This window comes from Lissotriton vulgaris, chromosome 10, assembly GCF_964263255.1.
Source record: "Lissotriton vulgaris chromosome 10, aLisVul1.2, whole genome shotgun sequence".
Classification (NCBI taxonomy): Eukaryota; Metazoa; Chordata; class Amphibia; order Caudata; family Salamandridae; genus Lissotriton; species Lissotriton vulgaris.
In genome coordinates, this window is record NC_141698.1 from 36902498 (window position 1) to 36923224 (window position 20727).

The following is a 20727-nucleotide window of genomic DNA, read 5'->3' on the forward strand; positions in this document are numbered from 1 at the left end:
ATTGATGCATTGTCATCCAAAAAAAAGAAAAAATAATCAGTAATGCTGAAAACTGTGTTCGAGGCATGTGAGCTGTGATCACATGCTTTGCATACTCCTGCCATATAGTGTTGGGTCCGGATGTTTGCAAGTTGTTTTTCTTTGAAGAAGTCTTTCCAGTGATGAGGTAGGTGACACCTCCTTTTGGTGATAGTGCGCATGGGCATCGACTCCATTGTTACATTGTTTTTTTTCTGCCATCGGGTTTGGACGTGTATTGCTGCGCTTTGGTTCGAAGCTGTTCCTCGGGTTTCCCTTTGTGCACAATCCACTCACACTTGACGATATTGATATTCGATCGTGTTTCCCATTCTGAGCGTATCGTATCGGTTTCACACAAAAACTCTTTCTATCGGGAAACTTTGTGGAAGGCTGTTGGGCCTGACCGCGTCGAAACATCTTGCAGTCGATAGAACAGACTCCATTTAAATCCTGTCTTGGTGCCACGCTAAGTACCTGCGCACCGACTCGCACGAAGTGTGCAACTTGTGCCTCTCCCCAGAGCAAGATGAACAAGACCGACGTGTGCAAATCTTTCCGATCCAAAAAGATGATCCGTGACCGTTGTGCTCAACGTCACTGAAAACAACATCATCATAGCGCCTCCATTCCGGATCTCTTCGGAGAAAATTCTGAGCAAGACGTCGATGACGCGCAAGGAGCCGAGGAAGAAGCGGAGTCCATTTCCGTGTCAGAAGCCGGCTCCAACATGGACAAAGAGATTCTGCAGGGTCAGCCTACTGTGAGTGCTGAGCCATCTCTGCCCAAACTCCTAACACTGCCCAAGAAAAAGGCCACAGGCCCTCCTCTGCCTTCTGGCCAAGGTCGGCACCAAGAACATGTTTCAGATACCCCACCTTCGGGTCCAGCACCAAAACAAATATCAAAGCCTTCCGGCTCGAGATCCAGTCGACCCTATTCGGGCACCAAGCCAAAATTGTCATCGAAACAGAAACACGTTTCGGATTCAACTCCTTTAGTACCGAAACGGAAACCCTCCTCGGATCCGAAAACTTTGGCGCCGAAAACCTTGGCTCTGAAAATATTGGCACCGAAAGATAAAACAGCTCCTACTCCACTCAAGGAACCACGTTTTGACGCCCGCCCTTCAAACCCTGACCCAAAACAAAAGGAATTGGTCTTCAATCCCAAAACTAAACATATTCAAATGAAATTGCCCATAAAGCAGACATCAGAAGCTGAGGACGTTTACCACATTCCTCTTAAGAGGAACATTTTTGGTAGTAATCCCTCACCTCCTTTTCTATTCCTCCTCCTTCCCCATCTTCCCCACACTTATTGATAACACCCACAAATTCACCACCACCACAATCATCTGACACCCAGGATGATGGGGACTGGGTAGATGATAATTGTCCTGATCCATGGAACGATTAGAATACAGATCCAAATACAGATAATGATTTATACCCTACAAAACCCTCTCCACCTGATGATAACATAGGGTGCATATATCTAATAAAGTTCAGCTTCATAAAGAATCCATTGAGGAGGATTTTCTCTTTGAGGCATTAAGATCTTCCCAAAGATCCACTCATACACTACCCATGCTTAAGGGTATGCTAAAGCACGCGGACGATTTCTTACTCCAAGGTTGGATAAAAAGTATAAATCTGCACCATCAGACCCAATTTACATCAGAGATCAATTACCGTTAGATTCCCTAGTGGTTTCTAGTGCCCGGAAGCAGGCAAACTCACAAACATCAGGAGATGCCCCTCCTCCTGACTAGGAATCTAAACTAATAGATGCCTCCGGAAAGTGTATAGCTGCACAGGCAGCCAATAATTGGCGTATTGCCAATACCGAAGTTCTCTTAGCTAGATACGACAGAGCACACTATGATGAATTGGAACAATTGCTCCAATTTCTTTCTGATGAACACAAGGTTAAGGCGCATTACCTAGTTCAGAAAGGGAAGTTAATTTCAAGCACATCTATTAGATGCGCTTTAGATGCAGCTGATACAGCGACTCATGCAATCAATACCAGTGTCTTGCTACGAGGACACGCCTGACTTAGGATTTCAGGGTTTAAACCCGAAGACAGGCTTCTATTTAAAACTTAACTTTTAACAAGGAGCATCTCTTTGGTCCCCTTGTAAACCCTTCTTTATAGAAGATGAAGGACACAGACTTTGCAAAATCTATGGGGGCATTACAGTCCCCATCCAATAGGGGATCTTTTTGTCGCTCCTTCTACAGAGGGGGCTCTAAAAACATATATATGGACAACACCTGTACCTCCTATAACAGTAACACTGTCATCCTCTTTAAGAGGTTCCTTTTGAGCTGGTTTTATAGACAACAATTGTAGGAGGCTGGCTGCATACCAAGGTGAGGTATAGCGTGTACAGAGTCCAGTGGAACCCCAAAAGTAGGTAGAGGTAAAGTTAGACAGCACCTCACTCTCTATTTGTGTTTGTGTGGTTGAGCAGTAAAGCAGTATCAGAGGACAGTGTTAAGCATTTGTTGTACACAAAGTCAGCAAATTAATTCACATACTCAGACTGAACTTCAGACCATTTGTTTTTGTATACAAATATTGTTTGTTATTTTATTTTCTAGAACCAAGCAAACCTGGCACAGTTAAGCAATAAGTAATTTACAGTAGTAATGCAGTTTGTAAACAGTTTGAATTGTAATTGCATATGCACTTTGTTGTGACTTACAGTATGGTTGCAAAGAAATGCAATACAGAACATAGACTTGTATGGGCTTTTCAGTAAAATGCCAGATAAGTTACTTTTTGGATTACTTTTCTTAGAAAGAGTAGTATACCTGGATACTACTCTGGGACATTTCCTGTAAACAGGAAAGTGAAATCGTTTTTGTTAAACAAAAATTTTAAATAATTTCTTTTGGTTTTTAATCTCCACACTTAGAAACTGTTCCAAGAAAAACAGTCCATGTTATCCTATGGAGGAAAATAGTGTTATCGGTTTTAAGGTAAGTATTTGGTAGTAGGAGTTGAGGTTCTGGGGGTAGACTCTGGTCCCCTAGGGTCAAAGATGCACTCTTGTTACACCATCAGCGGCACTAGGGCGGCCAGGTGCAGAGTGCTGAGGCCCAATGTTATCCAATGGGGGATAGGGAGCCTCCGGTTGGTGGCTGCTGACGAGCAGGCCACTTGCTTTTAGGAGTAAAGCTCCTGGACTTTAGCGCATGGCAAATGGGGAAAGAAAGTAGTACCAAAGGTGCATCCTTGCCGGCACTAGAGTGGCCGGGTGCAGGGCGCTGTTTCGACGTCGGGCGCCCTGTTTGCAATGGGGATCCTCCGGTTTGCAAAGGCACCGCAGGCTTGGGGACGAATGTCTTCTGGGTGCAACCACCACTTTGAGAGGTGTTTTGGGGGTTGGTAAGGCACTGCTGGTTTGGTCACCCAAGGCAATGGGGCGTTGGGTGCAGGGGTGCCGTTTGGGGTCAAGTCTGATTACCAGCTCCTGGTCGCGATTTGGGGGGGACCTTCTGGATTTAGGATGCAGGGGTCGGCTTGAGGCGGTCAGGGGTCACCGGATCTCGGGTCAGGATCACCTCGTCGTATTTGCCCGCTCAAGCTCGGTCCATGGAGAGTGGTGCGGATTCGCTGTGTCCGGCCGGAGCTAGAGGTTGCAGATGAACAAATCAGGTGTTCACGCGAGACACAGTCTTTGTGGTTGAAGGTAGGCAGGTCCCCTGGGGTTTTCAAGATTGCTGGCTGTAGGACACACAGGGATTTCGCAGGAGCAGTTTCGAGGTAGAGACTGGCCGGTAGGGCTGGGACCATATCAGTAGGCGTCTTCCATTTGTTAGCTTCGGTGCTGCTGTTCGTTCCTTCTTCTTTTCTTGTTGCAGGTTTTTGTCTGAGGACGCAAGGTTCAGGGGTGCCCCTAAATACTAGAGTTGTGCTTAACTTTGCCTCCGTCACCTGAGGGGTGGAGTTGGCAGAGGTGAGCACACCTCTCTCCCTCTCTTGTTTTTCCGGCCGGTTCTCCTGCCCAAAGTGGGGGTCTGAACCAGTGGGAACCAGTTGCTGAAAGCAGCAAGTGGCCTGGGGAAGCTCACAAAGGCGGCGAGCCTTTGAACCTTCCCCTTCGTGAACCCTGCCCATCCTGGGGGAGGAGGCTTGGCACCTCGTCCCAGGATGTGCATACTTTCAGTCCTCAGAGAGCAGCAGGCTCTCGACCCAGGGGTCCAGAAACATGTCTGGTGGTGGGAGCCTTAAGCAGCCACTCAGCTTGGGCACTAGTGGTAGGTTAGTTTTATGGGGTATCTCTAAGATCACCTCTGTTTGCATTTTTAATTAAATTCCACACTGTTATCAGTGTCGGTTTAATATGCTGAGAAGTTTGATACCAAACTTCTCAGTTTTCAGTGTAGCCATTACGGTGCTGTGGAGTTCGTAATGACAAAGTCTTAGCACCATATACTCTTAATGGCAGCACTGCACTTACAATGTCTAAGAATGGACTTAGACACTGTAGGGGTACATGGCTCATGGACCTGCACCCTCACCAATGGTATAGTGCACCCAGCTAGAGGGGTGGCAGATCTAAGCCAGGGCAGTGGGTTGTAGGCATTTGTGTGTCATGTCGACTTTTCACTTGGTTTAGGCTTCAATGCTGTTTTAGGGACAGAGCATAGGCCCTGTGTACCTGATTAGCAGGAACCTAGGGCACACTCAGTCAAAGCACATCCGCAATTCAGCAAAATGTAAGGGCAACCATGCAGAAAGAGAGGGCACTTTCTCACAACAATGGCAAGGGAAGAGGTAAAAGTTCCACACCCCACACCTCCCCCTCAACAAATAAACTGTGACTTTACTCCCCTTCCCCCAAATCATTCCACGCCGGTCGAGGGACGTCTCTCTCAATTCATCCCTGTCTGGCATACAATAGCTTCAGACAGATGGGTTCTAGGAATTATCCAATATGGTTATTGCCTGGAGCTTACCAACAATCCTCCAAACATTCCTCTGCATTCTCACAAAATGTCACCAGAGCATTTACACCTCCTCAAACGAGGTTCACTCTCTTCTGCGAAAGGGAGCTATGGAGCCCGTACCTCTGCAATATCAAGGATTGGCCGTGTACTCCCTATACTTCCTCATACCCAATAAGGACAGCTCTCTCAGGCCTATATTAGACCTCGGAGAACTAAATCCGTACATTCAATCGGACCACTTTCATATGGTCACACTCCAACAAATGCTCCCACTTCTTCAGCATGGCGACTTTATGTCCACTTTAGACTTTAAGGGACGCATACTTCCATATTCCAATACATCCAGCTCATCGCAAATACCTCAGGTTTGGGGTAGCAGGACAAATCTACCAGTTCAAAGTGCTTCCATTCTGAGTCACCACTGCTTCCAGAGTCTTCGCCAAATGCCGGGCAGTAATCACTGCTCACCTGCGAAGACAGCCTATCCATGTCTCCCCATACTTGGACGACTGGCTCATCAAAGCCAGCTCTTACCCAAAGTATCTCCAGCACACTCAGAAAATGCTGCAATTACTGCACGATCTAGGTTTCACACTGAATGTATCCAAGTCACTTCTCCAGCCCTCCAACACACAAACATATTTGGGAGAAACTCTCTATACTCAAAAAGCTCTAGCCTGTCCCAATGCAGCAAGAATTTGCAATATTCAGGCTCTAGTCTCTGTTTCAGCCCAACTATGCATGCATGAAGCTGCTAGGCGTGTGATGGTGTCTTGCATCATGATAGTTCCCCATGCAAGACTTCAAATACGTCCCCTCCAGGAATGCTTAGCACACCAGTGGAATCAGTCCCAGGGTCAATTGTTAGATCTAGTGTTGGTAGACCTCCAAACTCCTCACTCTGCAGTGGTGGAATTCACAGAATTTATCCATCTAGCGGTCCTTAATCGACCTGGTTCCACAGACTGTGCTAACAGACGCATTGCTCTCTGGTTGGGGAGCTAATCTCTAAACTCACACAGTACAAGGTCTGTAGAGTCAAAAGCGAAAGGAACTTTAAATAAATCTAGAGCTGCTAGCAGTGTTTCTAGCGCTAAAAGCCTTCCAGACTCACCTTCAAGGCAAAGCTGTCCTAGTCCGCTTTGACAACATAACAGCCATATTGCATATAGAAACAGGGGGACACAAACTCACCAGCTATCACGCCTTGCAAAAGACATTTGGAAATGGGCCATACATCAAAAAATTATTCTCCTGGTGTAACACTTCCCAGGGGTAAACAATCAAGTAGCAGACCTGCTCAGCAAGCAGAGACAATAGCTTCACCAGTGGGAACTTCACCCTCAAGTTCTCCTCCCATTCTTTCAAATGTAGGCCTTTCCACAGAAAAAATCTGTTCACCACACACCAAAACGCAAAATACCCAAGCTTCACCTCGAGGTATCCACACTGATTGTCCAAAGGCAATGCACTATGGATGAACTGGTCAGGAATATTTGCCTACGCTTTTCCGCCTCTCCTACTCATTCCAATAGTGGTTTGGAAGCTCCGATAAACATCTACCCTTCTGGAGCTCTCGGTAGTTCCCCCTCAAAAACTACATCTCACATCCAGTCTCCTCACTCAGAGCCATGGAGACCTAAGACATCCAGATCCCAAAGAACTCAACCTAGCGATCTGGCACCTGAAGTCAGTTTGTTTATATGAACCTTCAACCAGACTATATGAACATCATTAAAGAGGCCAACAAGCCTACTACAAGGGCTTGCTACGCAATTAAATGGAAGTCGTTTGTTATATATTATAATAACAACCATTTCATTCCGTTAGATGCTTCCATTCAAAATATCAAGTGTTATTTACTACACTTACAACAGTCCGCGTTAGATTTCACATCCATACGCTTGCATCTCGCTGAAATAGCTGCATACCTTCAAAATAGACCACATTTCTCCTTTTTTAGAGTACCTGTTATCAAAGCTTTTATGGAAGGACTCAAGAGATTTTCCACCAAGGCTTCCACCTGCTCTAGTGTGGAATCTTAACATTGTCCTTACCAGACTAATGGGTTCACCTTTCAAGCCATTGCATAAATCTGAAATCAAATTTCTTACTTGGAAAGTTGCTTTCCTCATTGCTATTTTATCACTGAGGAGAGTCAGTGAGCTTCAGGCACTAACCATAGAGGAACTATTTTTCCAACTCCACACAGGGGTTCTTCGCACTAACCCTTAATACCTACTTAAATTAGTATCCGCCTTTCACATCATTCTGTTGTTACCTGTGTTCTTTCGTCAACCAGATTCAGTAGCAGAACGAGCTCTATACACTTTAGATGTTAAAAGAGTGTTATTATACTACATAGAAATAACAACACCATTTCGTAAAACAAAATAACACTTTGTGGCTTTTGCTCCACCACACAAAGGCAATCCTATATCTAAATCAGATATTGCTCGGTGGATTGTTAAATGTATTCAAACATGTTATATTAAAGCAAAAATATCTTTACCAATACCCCCTATTCCACACGCAAACTAGGGGCGACTATGGCTTTCTTAGGAAACATCCCCATAGCTGACATCTGTAAAGCTGCAACATGGTCTATACTGCACACATTCAGCAAGCACTATTGTGTAGATGTGTCGGCAAGACTGCAAGCTAATGTAGGCCAGGCAGTACCTAGAACACTTTCAGACAACTACACAGCTACAGGTTAGCCACCGCTTTGGGAGAATACTGCTGTATAGTCTATGCAAAGCATGTAATGTACAGCTCACATGCCTTGAACGGATAATGTTACTTATCCAGTAAGCATCTGTTCTTGGCATGTAGAGCTGTAGATTCACATGCGCCCACCCGCCTGCCCGGGTGCCTATACCTGTTGCAGTCCTGCTTACTTACATACATACGCATGGACATATCTATTCTACTCTTACTAACTCCAGTCTCACCATCTGACGGAAAACAATATTAACAATGGAGTCGATGCCCATGCGCACTATCACCGAAAGGAGGAGTCACCTACCTCGTGACTGGAAAGACTTTTTAGAAGAAAAACAACTTGCAAACATCCAGACCCAACACTAGATGGCAGGAGTTTGCAAAGCATGTGAATCTACAGCTCTACATGCCAAGAACAGATGCTTACTGGATAAGTTACATTATCCTTTCAAGGTAACAACAGACATTTTTAAGGCTGTGTTTAAAACTAGTATCTGAAGGAGACCATTAGTTATAGATTCCTTACCTTCGAATTACCCCCAGGCTTCAGACTGGATCCGGAGAAATGTTTTATTAGCAATACCCCTGCGAGTCGGTAGGTGGAGTCGGTCGACCTAGTGTCCGTCATCGCGTCATGGATGCCAGGATGACTTTGCAGTGTCTACTTGGACGCCGCCCCTGCGCACTGACATCAGGTTTTTTTCTTTCCTCGCCAGTCAGCACAGATCCGGAGAGAGCGTGCCCCTTAGTCACTTTTTGACGAACCCTTTTTAGGGCGAGCTGACGTAGCTTGCAATGTGAAGCATTGCAAGCTGTCAGCGAAGACAACTAATGTTGCCCGTATTTGGGAGAGTGGACACGAGAGGGGCACGAGCGCAGACGCGGATTTCACCTCGTGGGCGCGCACGTCGCCTTGCCCCTCTCGTGTCTCATTCCCTTGCGCAAACACACTCCACAGTCACGCATGCGCACATACCCATGCATACACACACTGCATACACACACTGTGCATACACACACTGCATACACACACTGCATACACACACGCAGACCCACGCGCACACACGCAGACCCACACTGCATACACCACACACACTGCATACACACACGCAGACCCACGCGCACACACGCAGACCCACGCGCACACACGCAGACCCACGCGCGCACACGCAGACCCACGCGCGCACACGCAGACCCACGCGCGCACACGCAGACCCACGCGCGCACACGCAGACCCACGCGCGCACACGCAGACCCACGCGCGCACACGCAGACCCACGCGCGCACACGCAGACCCACGCGCACACACGCAGACCCACGCGCACACACACAGACACATTCGAACAGACACACACGCGTACACCCCCCTCCCCTCCCACTCACCGGGCTCTTTCGGCGTGTTCCGTGTCTCCTCTGCAGCGCTGGTCGGAGTCGGCCGGCTTCACTGCTTCCTCGGCGGTGGCGGGCGGAACTTCCTGCTGGATTGCAGGCCCCGCCCCCGTCGCGGCCAAAAGTGCCTGACTTCCGGTTTTCACGGAGCAGGGCTGCGGCGGTGATTTCTTTTGGGGGCAACAGCGGTAGGCACCCTCGAATTCGCAATGCAATATTAATATTGGCAAAAATGTGTAACGAGTCGCCACAATAATAGTATTTATTTAAAACGTAACCTACCTGCATCTCAGAAGGGTTGTGTTCTTTTCCCTTTGCCTGTCTGTGCACGGTCAAGAAGTCTCTTTTGATCTATCTCACTGGCAGGAAGGAGCCTGGGCTCAAGGGCCGGATTGTGATTGCGTAACATGAAGTTGATAAACAACAAGCAAGTGTCTGGGGGGGGGGGGGGTGAGGGCTCTCCTCATGGTTTGGACCCTATGCAACACACACTCCACACAATACCACTCAGTGCCACAATTATATGCTACATAATTACACTGCACTCAATGCAACATACACTCCAAACAATACCACTCAGTGCCACATAATTGCACGCCACACAATTACACTCTACTGAATACATCATACACTCCACATAATTACACGCCACATAATTACACTGCACTCAACGCAACATACACTCCAAATACCACTGTGTCACATAATTACACACCACATATTTATACTCTACTGAATGCAACACACTCCACACAATACCACTCAGTGCCACATAATTATGCTTCATAACTACATTGCACTCAACGCAACATACACTCCAAATACCACTCAGTGCCACATAATTACACTGCACCCAATGCAACATACACTCCAAATACCACTCAGTGCCACATAATTACATGCCACATAGTTACATTGCACTCAATGCAAAATACACTCCAAATACCACTCAGTGCCACATATTTACACGCCACATAATTACACTCTACTGATTAGACTGCGCTCAATGCAACATACAATACACTCCAAATACCACTCAGTGCCACATAATTACACGCCACATAATTACACTCTACTGATTAGACTGCGCTCAATGCAACATACACTCCAAATACCACTCAGTGCCACATAATTACACGCCACATAATTACACTCTACTGATTAGACTGCGCTCAATGCAACATACACTCCAAATACAGTTCAGTGCCACATAATTACACACCACATAATTACACTGCACTCAATGCAACATACACTCCAAATACAACTCAGTGCCACATAATTACACACCACATAATTACACTGCACTCAATGCAACATACACTCCAAATACAACTCAGTGCCACATAATTACATGCCACATAATTACACTGCACTCAATGCAACATGCACTCCAAATACCACTCAGTGCCACATAATTACACGCCACATAATTACACTGCACTCAACATCTAAGTCACGTAAATACAACACATATTGCATTACAAATGCTATAGGTGTCACATTTGCGAAAGTTAAAACTATTGGCATTGTAAATGACAAAGCTATTAATTTTGGTATTTTCAAAACCAACAGATACATATAAAATTTGTCATTTACAATACCAACAGCTCAAACTTTCCTAATGCGAGACCTATTGCATTGCAAATGCTTGTTTGACTTTGTCGATATCTTTTTGAGTCTTTGACTCATGGTGCAAGAGGGATGTCCAGCTGTCGGCCCGGTTTCAAACACTGTGACTCCTGTCACAAGTTGATGTCTAATAAATAATAAACAACAAAGGAGTGACTGTGATACCAAAAGATAAAAAAAGTGATAATTTGAAAGTTTGTTGGAGCTAAGCTCCGCTGTGTGCCGCACGAATTATCAATGCTCACACGCGTGTGGCGTACACAGCGGAGTAGTCTCGGAATCCCTAATTATCCCCAAAAGACTATCCTCAGCTAGGGACGAGTCTAGGGGCTTGTTGGTCACCCAGCTATGGGTGGGAAGGGAAAAATCCCTACTTTTTTTGAAGGACCCTCACTCACCACTAGTTGGTGACATGCTTCATCATCGGGTCCCCGCTGGGGTGACCGAGTGTCTCCCCAGCGTGCTACGACGCCTGGTTACAGCCGAGCAGGATGTGGTGAGTGTAACAGTGCCAAATTAGGAAGTGACTAAATGTGATAGTGCAAAGTGTCAAAAAATTAAAAAATGCAAGGGTTGTACCTTTAGAAATTTTTTTAATAATGGCCACCCCGCATTATTAAAAACAAAGTGAGCGGACTCCCCAGGTTCTTAATTACGGCACCGGAATCCTAAATCAGAGACATATGTTGGTCGACATGTTTCAGCTGTTTGTAGCGTGTCGCTCAGCTTTCTTCAGGACCTAAACAAAAGTCCTCCGGTGGTGTGCGCGCACTAAGGCGCACCCTCCCGGGAGGCTCTAAGTGTGAAAAAATATATATACAGTGAAATAAGATGGAAAGTGTCCGTCAACACCACACTACTCAATTGGTAGGGATGTATGGAAAAGACCTGTGGGGAAAAGAAACAGGGACAGACAAGACCACAACACATAAACATGAAGAAGATGGGTTACTATCTTCAATACTGAAGTTCTGATCAGCAGTAGTTGTCACCTGTAGGTAAAACTAAGCATTATGCAGCTTTTTATTGTGCCACCAGAACTGGGGTGCTACCTTAGAATCCTTCATTTGGGTGTTTCTAAATTAGCCATGTGGACCGTCCCTGTGATTAGGTCCGTGCCCAAATATTGCTCCATATTCATTTGGAGCGAGCAAAAAGCGTCACTCGCTCTCCATTCTCAGAGCGATGAAGTTAGTGAGTCATAGTGTTATACGAGGATAATTGCAAGTATTCTAGGAAATGGATATTAATGGAGAACCATAAGCCCATACTATGAGAAGGAAGTACCTCTCACAGCGTGACAAGAAGGCGAAAGCAGTTTAAAAACAAACGTGAGTGAGATTTGATGTTTCTGCAGAAACTCACTTCAAAAGGGACATGGTTGCGCCCCTTCGGGAATGGCAGCGTGGGATGTCTTCACGCGGCGTGAATCTAGGATATCGTAACAAACAAGGTCAAAATCGCGTAGGAAAAGAGGGGGAGTGCTCACCTGTATGGCAGGGAGGAGAAACAACTTACTTTCGCGCACGCGGCTCCCCTCCGAATACCTACTCGGTCAGCGTCTGTCTCCCGGAAGTACAGGGAGCTGGACGCCGGTGTGTTTATATTCACTGTTCCCCTGATTGGGTAAATCCAGCCCTCGTGGGTCCGTGACGCGGAGGCAACGCCCCGCGTTTACTGGCGCTTGGCAGTGTGGGGGTGGAGGCAGGCGCAATAGGACGAAAGTGCCCACGTTGGAGGGCGGATCTGTATTTGTAATGCCCTGCTATTGCAATGCCCTGCTTCAGGGGTCGGGGTGTGGCGGAAAGCGCGATTGGATGAATGTGCCCACGTGGGGAGGGCGGATCTGTATTTGCAATGCCCTGCTTCAGGGTTCGAGTCCCCGTGTGGGTCAAGAATCGAGACCGGTTTCTTTTTAAAGGTGAATAATTATCAGTACACAAGTCATATGGAAGTTAAAAAGAGGAAATCAAGCCATATAAAGCGAGTTATGGGTCATGCCCAAGACGAACGAGGGTTGCTGAAGAATCCCCATAGTGATCTATAAGCATAGGGCAGGGAAAGGTTATGATGTCGATGTTTCCCGGTAATGTAGGGAGGTGGTATGTTTTAAACCCCATTTTCCTGAATAGTTAGCACTGACCTAGTTGGTCTCTAAACCCTGCGTCTATAGCAGGGGTGAATGGGCCAGTATGATTGATTCAATAGTTCCTCAGTGGAGGTGGTTGAATAAGGTGAATAAGGTGCTGCTAGCACTAAGTTAGGGGGTTCAAATCCCCTATTCTAATCACACCTTGGGTCCGATTTTCTAATTTTTTTAACATAATAAAATAAATTCAAATCAGGAGGGCCTGTCAAGGTACTCCTGACAGGCCCTCCTGTCAGGTTGTCAGGTTGTACATCAGAAATGTCAGGTTGTACATCAGATGAGCAGAAGTTAGTTGTCCCTCATTGTGGTAGGCACTGCCCAGCATAGGATGATTAGGATGTCCTAAAACCATGACTCCCCTGTCTGTATGGTGTTAGGGGTGTTGGATTTCCCATTAGTGGGAAGACAAAGTGATTCTCACCTACTCAAGGCTGGGCTAGCACACTCTTGCTGGTATTCAAAATTTATTTCCCATTAGTGGGAAGACAAAATGATTCTCACCTACTTAGGGTTGGACTAGCACGCTCTTGCTGGTATTCAAAATGTATTGATCTTGTGACCCAACCCATCAGCGTAGTACACTGCCCCACGGTATCTCATCATTCAGGCCTTTAGAGTTTGTACCCAGGCGGTACACCCAACGTTGCTCCTTCTCGAATAGCAGTGACTCTGAGCTGCCCTCCAGAAATTCTAAAATTGTCCATTCAAGGTCGTTGGGTGTATGGTTAGCTTGCAAGAAATGAGTGGTGAGTTTCGTGGTTGATTTTCTGCAGCGAATATTGCTGCGGTGCTCACATATTCTGGTTTTGACACGTCTGGATGTCATTCCGACGTATTGCAACTTGCATCTACAGGTGATCAAATATACCACGTTTGTTGTGTTGCAGTTGGTGTGGCTGCGTTGAACCCAGCGTGATCCATCTGTTAGGTTCAAGAATTTGGTATGGGATGTTAGATGGCAGATGCTACAGTTGCAACACGGGTGATGACCCGTTACTGGTGGCAAACCCCAGGCGTTGAGAACACTTGGTGATCGGTTGTGATTATCGCAATCTCTAGGTCGTGTGTGGACCAAGGAGTCTTTCAAACTGGTGGCCCTTTTGTAAGAAAAGAGTGTTTTTTGCCAGTGTGCCTTGATGCTGGTGATAATTCTCCAGTTACGAGATATACATCTGCTCACTGCGTTGGAGAGTGGGTTATAGGTCGTGACGCAGGTTAGAGGGATCCTTTCCGGAGGGGGGTTGTCCTCCAACAAGGCCTCCCTATGTTGATTTCGTGCTCTTTTTTGACTGGTGTTCAAGATCCTTGATGGGTATCCCCTTTTCTCCAATTTGTTAGTCAGCATGCTCGCCTGTTGTTTATAAGTGGACAGGGTGCTGCAGTTACGCCGTATTCTTAGATATTGTCCGTACGGGAGATTCTCCCGTAGGGCCCGGGGGTGGTAACTGGTGTAATGCAACAAGTTGTTTTTTGCTGTTGGTTTAGAAAAAGTTTTTGTTTCCAGGCGGTTGCCTCCCCTTGTGATGGTGACATCCAGGAACGTAAGTTCATCCTGAGAATGTTCGTGGGTAAACCTCAGATGATCATTACACGTATTGATCCAGGCATAGAAATCGAGTAGAGTTGGTTCATCTCCTTGCCAGATCATGAACACATCATCTATATATCGACGCCATACGGCGATGTTCTTGCCGTATGGGTTCGCCGAATTTAGGATGTGTTTTGACTCAAAGTCATAAACATAGAGGCCCGCTACTGATGGGGCAAATGTGCTGCCCATCGAAGTTCCTGTTGCTTGTAAAAACAGTTGTCCTTCGTATTCAAAAAAATTACGTTTAAGGACGAGGGTGGCACAGTCAACCACAAAATCCCGGGTGGTGTTGAAATTCCACACTGTTTGATCTCAAGTTGATGTCTGTCACCGACCACGACCCGTGCTCTGACTGCCGGGCCCTGAACGGGTAGTCTTTGCAGAGCGATCCCGAAAGCTTTTGGAGGCCTGGCAGCCTGCTCCATTCCGTTTGAGGTCTCGGTCGAGGGGAAGGTCACACGACTGGTCGCGGAGTCACCACCATTCATCTTCACACTTCTCTGGTAAGTCGAAGCACACAAAGAAGCATTGTCGTTCTTCGCCTTATCCCCGTCCGTCGGCCGACGCGTCGCGGGACCCGGAGTGTCGTCGCTCTCCGGCTCTGTCTTTGGAGCCCGCTGGGATGGCTCAGCGGTACCCTGCTTTTCCCAGAGCCGTAGTGTCCCCTGCCCATCTTTGTGCATTTTACAAAGCGCTGCACAGCATCTTTGGGCAGTCCGACATCGCAGACACACCTTCGGGCCCCACAGACTTGCCTGGGGGCCCTGGGCCTTTGATGCCAGCGCTCCTCCCCCGGTGCCACAGGATCCCCAAGAATCCATGCCAGAATCCGGATTGGCAGCGGTCGACCTCACGGTACCTTACCCGACGACGATTCCAGTGACAACGCCCCCGACATCTGTTGCGCCCCCACCGGCGTCCACTCAGCCTCATCCCAACTTGGATACAGCACTAGACCGACGTTGGTACCGGCGTCATAGGGTACTTTTGTACTGCTGTTAATCCCTGGCATTCCCTACCTCCCTGAGTGGCTGACAGAGGAGGGTGAGGAGGACTTGGAGGGGTCTGTTGACTGTCTAGTAGACTGATGCCTCAAATGTATGGTGGGAGACTTATTTGGAGATCGGGATCTTTAGGTCTTCAGAGGAGCATATTAATTTAATAGATCTGTGGACAATTCAGCTGGCACACAAGGCCTTCCTCCCCTCCATCCAGATTCTGTACAACTGTGATGTACATTAACAATCAAGGGTTTAAACTTCTGTGTCTCGAGGTATCGAGACTGTTGCCTTGGGCACAGCGTTAAGGGATCTGGTTAACAGCTAATCACCTGAAGCATTTTTGAATGTCCAAGTCAACAGCTTGAGCTGGCATAACCTTGCTAATCACGAGTAGCGACTTCTGCTGACGATGGTTCAGGAGATCTGACAAGTGGTGCACGCATGTGGACTTGCTTGCCTCTTCTGAAAATACCCAGTGCCAGTAGTTCTATTCTGCAGCCTCCACCTTCTTGCCTAAAGAATGTGTGGGGACTTTTAATCTCCTTTCAGCTGCCACCAGATGTGCTTGACGTAATTCTGTCAGCTCGTCTTCCCTGTACAAAATAGGTTTCCTCTGGAAGGTGGAACAGTTTTGCAGCATGGTGCTCAGACAACACTGTGAATTTGCAACCCAATTATTACAGATGCTTCAGTTCCAAATTTCACTAGCACAAAGAAGCTGTGTAGTGGGCACTGTAAAGTAGTATTTGTCTGCATTGTTGATTTTCCTTTGCCTTCCAGATCAGACTTCCTTTTTGAGTCATCCCATTGTGATACAGTTATTTAAAGGGAGGACCAACTTACACCCTCCAACTCCTTTTGCCATGCCCCAGTGGGAGTTTAACTTTTTTGACGGAGTCACTGTTTAATCTCATTCACAGTTAGATGTCAAGATGTTTTATAGCGAGAAAATGATAAAACTGTTGGGAAGAACGGTGTTTTGATTGCACTTATTCCAGGTTACAAATGCTTCCATTTCATAAATGTTTGAAGCAAACATGTAATATATATAAAAGCTAGAGGCATTTGCATTTGAGCTTGCTAACATCACATTCAGTCAATGATGAAATATCTGCCAGTGGTAGACCGTGACTTTGCAGATCTCTTAAGCAGAGCCCATCAAGACGCATATGAGTGTCAATTTAAGATAACAGTTTATTAGAGGTATATGAGCGGCAGAATAAATACTTGTGCATAGATCGCCATCTGGTGTTGGGCTCGGATGTTTGCAGTTTGTTTTGGTCTTGGAAGAAGTCTTTGTAGTCACGAGATAGGTGACTTCTCCCTTGGCCGATAGTGCGCATGGGCATCGACTCCATCCCCAGATTGTTTTTTTTCCGCCATCAGATTCGGATCTGACTTGCTGCGCTCCGGTTTGGTACCGTGTTTCCAAACCTCTTTCGACGGGCAACCTATCACACTTGACGGTATTGTTTTGTTTGTATGGCTTTCAACGCTCTATAACTCCCAAATCCTCGATTCTGGTAGTCGACGTGGGCCGCTGGGCCTATCAGCGCCATTCAGGCCTACGGCTAATGGAAAGTACTCTATTTGAAAAATGCCCCCAATGTGGAGCTATATTTCCACACAGTGACCACCACAAGGTCTGCAACCTTTGTCTGTCACCAGTGCACAAAGAAAAGGGTTGCCAAGCCTGCGCCTCTTTTTTCGATCCAAGAAAACCATCTGTGATCGCCGGGCTCGACAACACGTTATGGCGCAACAGGCTGCACCGGTGCCAGAAGACATTTTCGATGAAGGCCCCAATGTTCCAGAGGCAGAGGATTCGGAAGAGCTCGAGATCGTCTCTGTAGCTGAGGACACAGACTCCGATGACCACATCACTCCAGGGCAACGAGTGAGTACAAATGTCCCAGCTCCTGCCTCACCCGGAAAAACAGAAGGCTCTAGTCAAAACTTCCCCCCCAAGGCCTTAGTCGAGACCGAAAGAGAAGTTCAGAAGCCCAGCCTCCGACCTCGAAAACGAAAGAAAAGCCTTCTAGCAGCTTGGGACCGAGCAAGCCGCATATCATTACCCAGAAAACGCCTTTGGTACCGAAATCGGGGATACACATCTCCTTTACGCCCAAAAAGCCTCTGCGCCGAACCCTTTGGCACCGAAACACCATAAGGGCTCGGAACCGGAACAGCACCAAAAATCTTCGGATCCGAAGAAAAGTTCTCTCTCGGCTCCGACTTCGAAGCCAAAGGAGCATAAAGCTCCCCCTACAGCTAAAGAGAACAAATCCAAGCCACGCTTGGAACTGAAAAAATCGGCACCGAACGAAGACAACCAGGAACAACTGTTTCGGCCAGATCCTCTTGATCCAAAACAAAAAACATAACATGTGCACCCTAAAACAGGCCATATATTCAGTCTTCCAACAAACAAGAGGAAATCTGATACCTCACCCACACCTGAGGTACCTGTAAAGAAGAGACTTTTCAACTTCACCCATAAGACCCTCTTCTCCTATCCTTCCTACTAACCCTTTGTCTCCTATAAACTCTCCTATACCCTCTCCTAGATTTTCTCCAAGCTCACCCTTACCACCACAGGATGAGGATGATTTAGGGGATGGGGTGGACACAATAAGGATCCCTTAGATGACCCTGATGATAACACTACCCCCAGACAGGGTACATGGTACGATTACGATGATCCTCCAGACATTCCTGATCCCGACCCATACCCATCTAAGCCATCCCCCCAGATGATAGTATAGCATTTAGTCAGCTCATTGATAGAGCTGCGCAATATCATGGTGTTCAACTACATTCCAACCCCTTGGAAGAAGACTTCCTACTGGACATTTTTTGCACAGTCACAAAAAGCAATACACAAATTGCCAATGCTCAAAGGTATCATTAAGCATGCACCAGACATATTTAAAGACCCTGTCAGGACCAGGATTCTCAATCCCCGGATTGATAAAAAATATGAGCCTGCCCCTAAAGATCCAGTATACATCAAAGGACAATTCCCCTTAGATTCTTTAGTAGTGTCCAATGCAAGAAAACGTGCAAATTCCAAAACCTCTGGTGATGCACCACTCACAGATGAGTCAAAACTGCTGGATGCATCAGGTAAATGAGTTGCCTCCCAAGCAACCAATCCCTGGAGGATAGCTAACGTGCAAGCAATACTTGCCAGATATGACGGGGCTCACTACGACGAGCTTGAAGATCTTATCCAACACTTACCTGACCAGTACAAGACCAAAGCCAACAATCTGGTCCAGGAGGGCAAGTTAATTACAAATGCATCCATCAAATGTGCACTTGGTGCAGCAGACACTGCATCTAGATCTATTAACACTAGTGTCTTACTCCGCAGACCTGCATGGTTACGCATTTCTGGGTTTAAACAGGAAGTGCAAACAACTATTTTAAATCAGCCGTTCGATCGAGAAACACATGTTTGGCCCAGCTGTGGACACAACTCTAGAAAAAATGAAAAAAGACAGACACAGCAAAATATATGGGAGCATTACAGTTTCAGCCTACATGATCCTTTCGCCGCTCCTTTTATAGGGGCGGTTCCAAGTACATTGGCACAGACACTACTTCCTCCTCCTGTAAAACTCCTGCACAAACATCCCCCAACAGGATATATTTTAGGGGGTACTGAGGAAATAATAACAAAGGGAGAGGTCGCGGTAACAACAACTGAACCTCTCCTACTACCAAGCAATGATTTCCCTCAGCCCCCTCCACACCATTCCGCTCCGGTCAGAGGAACACTATCACAGTACCTACCTGTCTGGAGCTCCATCACTACAGGCAAGTGGGTAAGACAAATTATCCTGTATGGTTACTGCCTGGAACTTACCCTAACTCCCCCAACTATACCACCCAGACAATGTCTAATGTCCAAAGAACATCTAACCCTTCTCAAACAAGAAGTTCTATCACTTCTTCAATAGCATGCAATAAAACCAGTTCCTCTTCAGCATCAAGGCACAGGGTTTTACTCCCTTTACTTTCTCATCCCAAAGAAGGACAGTACTCTCAGACCAATGCTGGACCTCAGACCACTCAACCTCTTCATACACTCATATAATTTTCACATGATCACTCTTCAACAGGTCCTCCCACTACTCCAATAAGGGGACTTCCTTGCAACTCTATACTTCAAGGACGCCTACTTCCATATTCCTATACACCCTGCTCACAGGAAATATCTTAGGTTTGTAGTGAACGGTCAACACTATCCTTTCAAGGTACTCCCATTCGGCGTGACCACGGCACCCAGAGTCTTCACAAAATGTTTGGCAGTAGTAGCCGCCCACTTGAGAAGACAACAAATTCATGCGTTTCCATACCTGGACGACTGGCTAATAAAAGCCAAGTCATACAATCATTGTATTCACCACATTTACAGAACAATTCACCTGCTTCGCAACTTAGGATTCACAATAAACCTCACCAAATCACATCTCCAGCCGTTCCAAAAACATCACTATCTAGGGGCCACAGTAGACCCTTCCAAAGCCCTGGCATACCCCAATTCAGTCAGTGTATCCAGTATACAAAACCTCATAACAAAATTACAGTCCTAACATTCACTACCAGCTCGGGTATTTATGCAGCTGATGGGGATGATGGCTTCTTGCATTTTCACAGTACCTCATGCAAGACTCCGATTCGCCCTGAACAAGAATGTTTAGCACATCAGTGGAACCAGGCTCAAGGTCAACTTTTAGATCTAGTGTTGGTAGACCGCCGCACACATCGCTCTCTGCAGTGGTGGAACACACAAAATCTTTCCAAGGGGCGGCCGTTCCTAGAACCAGTTCCACAGATGGTGCTAACAGCAGACGCATCGCTCACCGGCTGGTGAACCCATCTCTTAAACCATACAATTCAGGGCAGGTGGACCCCTCAACAAAAACTGCTCCACATTAATAACCTCGAATTGCTAGCAATATTTCTGGTATTGAAATCCTTCCCAAGAACTCTAATCAACAAAACTGTCCCTGTGCGTACAGACAATATGACAGCAATGTATTGTATACAAAAACAAGGGGAGACACATTCTCTGCAGCTTTCTCAACTAGTGCAGAACATATGGAGATGGGCCATCCCACAAAGACTAAACCTTCTTGCAGAACATCTTCCAGGCGTACACAATCAGATTGCGGATCTGCTCAGTCATCAGACATAGCAGATACACAAATGGGAACTTCATCCTCCAGTTCTTCATCCATTTTTTGGTCT

General features: G+C 46.6%; 1 protein-coding gene across 23 annotated transcripts in view; it reads left to right on the forward strand.

The window, feature by feature from the left end:
• The window catches only part of LOC147684447 (uncharacterized), a 1151265-nt gene that overhangs the window by 412959 nt on the left and 717579 nt on the right, over nt 1–20727 (forward strand). For 15 of the 23 annotated variants that reach the window (XM_086940376.1, XM_086940378.1, XM_086940381.1 and 12 more), the window contains exon 9: nt 2628–2645. The exons of the other annotated variants lie outside the window; for them this stretch is intronic. In XM_086940376.1, coding sequence (XP_086796502.1) covers nt 2628–2645 — 18 coding nt within the window. The remainder of the gene's footprint in view (nt 1–2627; nt 2646–20727) is intronic. 23 annotated transcript variants of the gene reach the window in all.